The 7,918-nt window shown below is 67.5% G+C and overlaps 1 protein-coding gene across 1 annotated transcript; it reads right to left on the bottom strand.

Moving 5' to 3' along the window:
* Positions 1–1,033: 1,033 nt before the first annotated feature.
* Positions 1,034–6,978, bottom strand: SPIB (Spi-B transcription factor). Its single transcript, XM_073327006.1, has 6 exons — positions 6,921–6,978; positions 5,979–6,006; positions 4,483–4,570; positions 3,721–3,917; positions 3,303–3,462; positions 1,034–1,542 (listed from the first exon to the last, which is right to left on the bottom strand). The coding sequence occupies exons 1-6, from the start codon at positions 6,941–6,943 to the stop codon at positions 1,235–1,237; spliced, it is 804 nt and encodes a 267-aa protein (XP_073183107.1). The 5' UTR covers positions 6,944–6,978; the 3' UTR covers positions 1,034–1,234.
* Between the last annotated feature and the right edge of the window lie 940 nt (positions 6,979–7,918).

The following is a 7,918-nucleotide window of genomic DNA, read 5'->3' as shown; positions in this document are numbered from 1 at the left end:
CCCCATCCCAGGGATTCAGATGAGGTCTGGGGGGGGGGTGGGAGGGGGGAATAAGGGATGGTGTCTCCCTATGGGCTGCAGCGCCCCCTGGGGACCGACAGCAGATGGGGCGGGCACTAGTCAGTTCCCGGTGGGGGTCAGACCTGGGAGGTCTCCTGCTGGCCAGGGCTCTGTGAGCTGGGGGGGGGGGGGCAGTTCCAGGTCAGGAGCCCGGGCGGGGGGGGGCACAGCATCAGAGCAGGATCCTCAGCCCTTGGGGAGCTGGGGGGAGCGTGGGGCTCTGCTGGGAGGGGAAGGGAGTTCCCCCCCAAGCCCTCCTTGCGGGGGTCCAGCAGCAAGGCTGTTAATCCCCCCCACATATGCACCCGGGCCAGCCCCACAGGGAACAGCAATCATGTCTTTCCCCCTCCCGTCCCTGCCCCCTTCTGCCTCACTGCCTTCCCCCAGCCCCCACTCCCCTCCCAGAGCCGGGGAGGGAACCCAGGAGTCCTGGCTCCCCCCGCTCTAACCACTAGCCCCCACTCCCCTCCCAGAGCCGGGGATGGAACCCAGGAGTCCTGGCTCCCGACCCCCACCGTCTCGAACCCACTAACCCCCCTTTCCCCACCTAGGAATTTGATCTATAATTCCAGGGTAACAAGCCATTTTTCACAAGATTTTATTAGGAATTTACAAAATGATACAGACTCAATCGCTTAAAAAACAAACAAACAAAGACCTGATTTTATACAAACTCTGAGGTGCCTGTGCAGAACATTAAATATACGCCCGGCTCTCTGTATTCACCCCCCAGGGGCCGAATCCCCTCAGAGAATATTTAAAACGAGCCCTGGCCAGAGCCAGGGAGAGAACCCAGGAGTCCTGGCTCCCCCCCCCGACATCTATTCAACCCCACTCCCCTCCCAGAGCCAGAAATGGAACCCAGGCGTCCTGGCTCCCAGCCCCCACCCCCACTCTCACCACTAGCCCCCACTCCCCTCCCAGAGCCAGAAATGGAACCCAGGCGTCCTGGCTCCCAGCCCCCACCCCCACTCTCACCACTAGCCCCCACTCCCCTCCCAGAGCCAAGGATGGAACCCAGGCGTCCTGGCTCCTGGGGGAGACCTCGGTGGGGTGGCTTTCGGGGGGCCGGGGGGGGAGAGGGGAGGGCGGCCTGTTCACAGGGCCCCCCCCCCCCCCGCCCCGGGGCCACTCAGTGCACTGTCCAGTCCCGCCGCCCGGGGGGCCTGGCCCCCTACGAGGGGGCCTGGGCGCCCGGCAGCCCCAGCAGGGCCTGGCCGAACTGGTAGGTCAACTTCTTCTTCACCTTGCGGACCTCGCCCGTCTTGCCGTAGTTGCGCAGGGCCCGGGCCATCTTCTGGTAGGTCATGGCCTTGCGATTGCCCTTCTGCTGCCCCCAGCGGTGGGCCAGCAGCTCCTTGTGCTTGGAGGAGAACTGGAAGACGCCGGCCTCACGCTCCACCCACCACACACACTCCCGCATGGCGCCGCGCTGCAGCAGGTCCAGCAGGAACTGGTACAGCCGCAGCTTCCGCCGGGAGCCTGCGGGGGCCACGGGCGTCAGGGGGGGGCCGCAGCCACGGGAGGGGCGGGGCGGGGCGGGGCGGGCGGGGAGGTGCCCGCCGGCTGGGGGTGGGGCCACGGGCGTCGGGGGGGGCCGCAGCCACGGGAGGGGAGGGGCAGGGCGGGACGGGGAGGTGCCCGCCGGCTGGGGGTGGGGCCACAGGCATCAAGGGGGGGGCTTCTGCCACAGGCGGGGAGGGGCAGGGCGGGACGGGGAGGTGCCCGCCGGCTGGGGGGTGGCAACGGGCGTCGAGGGGAGGCCCATCACGGGAGGGGCGGGACAGGACAGGGAGGTGCCCACTGGCTGGGGGTGGGGCTACGGGCGTCAAGGGGGGGCTTCTGCCACGGGAGGGGAGGGGCAGGGCGGGGCAGGGAGGTGCCCCCCAGCTGGGGGTGGGGCCACAGGCATCAAGGGGGGGGCTTCTGCCATGGGAGGGGAGGGGCAGGGCAGGACGGGGAGGTGCCCACCGGCTGGGAGGTGGCCACGGGCATTGGGGAGGGGGCCATCACGGGAGGGGAGGAGCAGGACGGGACGGTGCCCACCGGCTGGGGGGTGGCCACGGGCATTGGGGAGGGGGCCATCACGGGAGGGGAGGAGCGGGACGGGACAGGGAGGTGCCCACCGGCTGTGGGGGTGGGACGGGGTTGTGTCTACAAGCTGGGGGGGTCCAGACAGGATTGTGTCTACAGGCTGGGGGGGGCGGACGAGGTTGTGTCCACAGGTTGGGGGGTCAGACAGGATTGTGTTTATGGGCTGGGAGGGGTGGGACAGAGACGTGTCCACATGCTGGCGGGGGTGGACATGGGCGTGTCCACATGCTGGGGGGGGGCAGAGGGGGTTGTGTCCACATGCTGGGAGGGGTGGGATATAGCGGAGGGGATAGGGCTGTGTCCACGTGCTGGGGGGCGGACGGGGCCGTGTCCACGTGCTGGGGGGGAGGATATGGGGGTGGACCAGGACACTACACAAACCTGGAGGGGGTGGAGCCAGCCCGAGGGACGTGGGCATGTCTGGGGGGGTGGGGGGGACACAGGTTGTGTCTAAGGGTTGCGAGGGGCAGGCCAGCGAAGGCCAAAGGGTGGGAGACACATCTACACACTGGAAAGAGAGGGGTACAGTATGGGGGGGACGGGGTCTCAGGCAGGAGAAGTTGGGGCACATCCACATACCGGGGGGGTACAGGCAGAGGGGAACAGGGTTACGACCGTGTACCGGATGGGATGTGAGGAGGGGGTCATGTCCACGTACCAGGTGGGATGTGGTGGGGGGGACGGGACGGGGTCATGTCCATGTACCGGGCGGGATGTGGTGGGGGGGGGGTCACGTCCACCTTCCAGGCCGGACGTGGAGGGGCAGGTTGGAGTTAGGTCCGTGTCCCGGGCGGGATGTGGTGGGGGGGACGGGACGGGGTCATGTCCATGTACCGGGCGGGATGTGGTGGTGGGGGGGGTCACGTCCACCTTCCAGGCCGGACGTGGAGGGGCAGGATGGAGTTAGGTCCGTGTCCGGGCGGGACGTGGTGGTGGGGACGGGACGGGGTCTCGTCCGTGTCCCGGGCAGGATGTGGGAGGTGGGGGACGGGGTCAAGTCCACGTACCGGGCGGGACCTGTCGGGGGGACGGGGGTCACGATCACCTACGGGCGGGATGTGGCGGGTCCTGCCACTCTCCCCGGGGCGGGTGGGACCGAGCGGGCCGGGACCTGGGGACACGGGGGCACCCCCCCTGCTGGCACCTACCCGCCTCGTAGCCGGGCGACCCCTCTGGCGACAGGTTCTCGTCCGAGTCGCTGTCGGACACCTCCAGGGCCGGGCTTTCCAGGGGGAACTCCTCATCCTCGGAGACCGGGGGGCTGGCCAGGGCGCCGGATGGGGGGCAGGGCCCGTAGGGGGCACAGGGCTGAGGGGAGCAGGAGAAGGGCTTAATGGGCCCAGCAAGGGGAATGCGCCTGGAGCAGATGACAGAAAACCTTCCCTGCCCCCCACCCCAGCCCCCCTCCCTCCACCCCAGCCAGGACCCCTTCAATGAAGCCCCTCACACAGGGCACGCAAGGATTTGCCTCCCACTCCCCGCTCTAACCACTAGACCCAACTCCCCTCCCAGAGCCAGGAGAGAACCCAGGAGTCCTGGCCCCCAGCCCCAGGCAGTGCCCCTCACCTGGGCGCTGTAGTCGTCCAGCGGCAGGTGGCTCTGGGCTGGCAGCGCCCCCTCCAGGCTGTAGACGGCCTCCAGCGAGAGCTGTGGGTAGGGACCATGCGTGTAGGAGACCTGGACATTCTGCAGTGGGGCCAGCTGCCCCGAATCGAAGGCCTCGTAGCCAAGATCCTGCAGCTCCAGCCAGTTCACAACAGGGTCTGCAAAGCAAAGCGGGCGGGGGGACAGCATGAGATAGGGAGAGAACCCAGGAATCCTGGCTCCCAGCCCCCCCTGCTCTAACCACCAGCCCCACTCCCCTCACACAGCTGGGGAGAGAACCCAGGCATCCGGCTCCCAGCCCCCCCCCCCCCCCCGTTCTAACCATTAGACCTCGCTCCCTTCCCAGAGCCAGGCAGAGAACCCAGGTGTCCTGGCTCCCAGCTCCCCTGCTCTAACCACTAGACCCCACTTCCCTCCCAGAGCTGGGCAGAGAACCCAGGCGTCCGGCTCCCAGGTGTGTGGGGGGGGGCCAGGAAGCCCAGAGAAAGGCCCTTTGTGTCCCTCGGGCCTGCAGGGCTGGAAATACGCAAATCCCAGAGCCATGTAATTTGCATGATACGAACCCGCCCCTTCCCTCCCCGGGGGGGGGCAGAAAGAGCCGTGACGTCACGGGGAATCCCTGAGTCCCTGCCCTCTCCCCGCCAGGGGGCGCTGTGACGCGCTGGGGGAAATCAATGGCGCCCCAGGGGGCAGGGTGCTCGGTGGGACATGGGGGGGTCTCACCTGTGGGGCCCTCGGCGTCGATCAGGTAGTGAGGGAAGCTCGGGGTCTGTTTGCAGGAGTCCAGGTCATACAAGCTGCCTTCGGGGAACTGGGGAGGGGCACAGAATGAGAGCAGCCAACCCGCCTTCGAGCACCAGGCCCCACCCCCGGAGAGAGAACCCAGGAGTCCTGGCACCCATCCCCATCCACGAGACCCCACTCCCCTCTCAGAGCCAGGAGAGAACCCAGGAGTCCTGGCACCCAACCCCCCGGCCCCATCCACGAGACCCCACTCCCCTCTCAGAGCCAGGAGAGAACCCAGGAGTCCTGGCACCCATCCCCCCGGCCCCATCCACTAGACCCCACTCCCCTCTCAGAGCCAGGAGAGAACCCAGGAGTCCTGGCACCCAACCCCCCGGCCCCATTCATGAGACCCCAGTCCCCTCTCAGAGCCAGGAGAGAACCCAGGAGTCCTGGCACCCAACCCCCCGGCCCCATCCACTAGACCCCACTCCCCTCTCAGAGCCAGGAGAGAACCCAGGAGTCCTGGCACCCAAGCCCCCGGCCCCATTCACGAGACCCCAGTCCCCTCTCAGAGCCAGGAGAGAACCCAGGAGTCCTGGCACCCAATCCCCCGGCCCCATCCACGAGACCCCACTCCTCTCTCAGAGCCAGGAGAGAACCCAGGAGTCCTGGCACCCATCCCCCCGGCCCCATCCACGAGACCCCACTCCCCTCTCAGAGCCAGGAGAGAACCCAGGAGTCCTGGCACCCAACCCCCCGGCCCCATCCACGAGACCCCACTCCCCTCTCAGAGCCAGGAGAGAACCCAGGAGTCCTGGCACCCATCCCCCCGGCCCCATCCACGAGACCCCACTCCCCTCTCAGAGCCAGGAGAGAACCCAGGAGTCCTGGCACCCAACCCCCCGGCCCCATCCACGAGACCCCACTCCCCTCTCAGAGCCAGGAGAGAACCCAGGAGTCCTGGCACCCATCCCCCCGGCCCCATCCACGAGACCCCACTCCCCTCTCAGAGCCAGGAGAGAACCCAGGAGTCCTGGCACCCATCCCCCCGGCCCCATCCACGAGACCCCACTCCCCTCTCAGAGCCAGGAGAGAACCCAGGAGTCCTGGCACCCATCCCCCCAGCCCCATCCACTAGACCCCACTCCCCTCTCAGAGCCAGGAGAGAACCCAGGGGTCCTGGCTCCCCCCCACCCCCACTCCCTGCATCCAGTAGACCCCACTTCCCTCCCAGAGCCGGTGAGAGAACCCAGGAGTCCTGGTGCCCAGCGCACCCCACGCCTGGGCCCCCATCCCCTCTCACAGCCTGGACAGAACCCAGGAGTCCTGAGGGGTGGGGTTTTCACCACAGACAATGTCTAAGGAAATGGGGTAGTGGGGGGGAGGGTGTCTGGGTTTTATGTAAATGAGGGGTGAAGGGAGCTGGGGGGGGCGGAGCTGTGGGGCAAAGTGGGGACAGACAGGCAATTCGGGGGTGCAGGGGCCGGTCTTACCGTATATCCATAGTGGGACCCATCGAACCTGCAGGGACAGGGGGCAGGCAGAGGTTAAAGTGGGGGGTGAGGAGTGCACCAAACCCAGCCCCCCACAGCTCTATAGGGGCCCACACCCCCACCCCCAGCTCTATAGGGGCCCATACCCCCACCCCCAGCATGTGGGAACAGCCCCAGGCCCAGCCAGGGGGCAGAGCAGACGCTGAGTGTAGGGGCCTGGCTGGGGGGGCAGCAGCCTGGCCAGGGTAGGGGGCGGAAGCAGGCAGGTGGAGCCCCCCCCTTCACATGCAAATGACTCGTCTCTGTTCCACTTTCCCCAGAGAGAGGAAATATTCAAATCCCCCCCCCAAATTTGCATGGGGGGGAGAGAGAAAGTGAAGGGGTGGGGAAAGGGGGCACCTGCCACTGTGCTCGGGGGGGGGGGGCTTTGGTGCATGGGAACAGACCCCCCCCAAAATCCTTCTGCACAGACAGACCCCCACCAGTGCCCCCAACAAGAGCTGCCCCCCCACATCCCTCCTCTGACTCACCCCCCACATACACACACCTCAGGTGCAGGCTAGAGGGGGGAGGGGGCGTGACCTGTCTTTGGGGTCGGGACAGGGCAGGGGAGAGGGGCCAGCCCAAAATGACTTGCACTGTGGGGAGAGGAGCGCCCCCCGCCCCCCACCCCTGCCTGGCAGCTGCCCCACCCCACAGCTCAGGGGCAGACCCGATCAGACACCTCTGTCCTGCCGGGGTGAGGGCCAGGGGCCACCCCCGAAACATCACACCCATCCCCCCACCCTCCGGAGGGGAGCCAGCACCCCCTCGAGGGGACAGGCCCCATCCCCTGCCCCCCTGAGCCAGCTAGGCCCCTGCCCTGGGGGTGGATTGGAGCCAGCGCCCCCTAGAGGGGACAAGCCCTTTGCCCCACTCTGCCCCCCCAACACACACACTTACGGTGCCGATTCAAGTGTGAGCATCCTCGGGGCTGGGGGTGGGGGGCTCCGTGCGCGCCTGGGGGGGGAATCGGGGCGTCTGCACTGGCCAGTGGCTGCCACTCGGTTTTATACGGCACGGGGGGTGGGGGGGGTGAGCTCACAGCAGAAATCCCCCGGCGGGGCGGGGCCGGGCGTTGCACAATCAGACACTTGTGCCAGGAAAGAGACACGGACCAACGTGAGGGGGAGCAGTGGGGGCGGGTATGGGAATGGGACCAGTTCCTCCCCCTGGCCATGAGATGGGGGGCAAGGCCCCCAAGGGGAGTCGGTGCAGAGGGGCAGCCCAGTTCCCCCCGCTGGCCTGTGCCCCCCACCCCAGACACCCCACAAGCATGCCCCATCCGGCAGGAGCCTGTTAACCAGGCTCTGACCCCAACCCCCCCACCCCTCTCCCCCCCCCCCCCCCCAATTCCTGCCCATCCCGGTGAGCGGGGATAGGAAACTCCAGGCCGTGAGGCCTTCCCCCTCCAGGGAGGAATCCATGCAGGTCACGCTGCCCCCCAAGCCTGGCCCTGCCCCCCCTACTTCCAGCTGAACCCCAGCTCTGAGGACTGGGGTGATACCAGGATGTGGGAGTCTCCTTCACTTCCTGTCCCAAACAGCTGTGTAACCAGCCCCCCACACCCCACCCAAGGTGCCGCATCCTGGCACCGGGGCAAGGGGTCCCCTTTTAAAGCAGCCCCCACACCCCAGCCCAGAGGTGGCAGCATCTCCCACGAGCTCAGCCCCCCTCGTGAGTCCACGTGAATCGCTTGCGAAAGGAGCTTATCGGCCGCCCCTTATCTCCCCCCAACATCACGTTGCATCCGGCATGTGGGGGGGCTGCTGGGGGGCATGCGTGAGCCCGTTGCTGCAGCCTGGGCAGGGAAGGAGGGGGAAGTGAGGAGCTCCCCCATTCTCTACAGAACGCCCAGCGACCCCCACTTCTCCAGCAGCCCCGGAGCCAGGGGGATGCTA

The sequence above is a fragment of the Lepidochelys kempii genome, unplaced genomic scaffold (genome assembly GCF_965140265.1).
Source record: "Lepidochelys kempii isolate rLepKem1 unplaced genomic scaffold, rLepKem1.hap2 scaffold_294, whole genome shotgun sequence".
In the NCBI taxonomy this organism is placed as follows: domain Eukaryota; kingdom Metazoa; phylum Chordata; order Testudines; family Cheloniidae; genus Lepidochelys; species Lepidochelys kempii.
The sequence above is the reverse complement of the archived record's forward strand: the minus strand, read 5'-3'. Positions and strand labels throughout refer to the sequence as shown.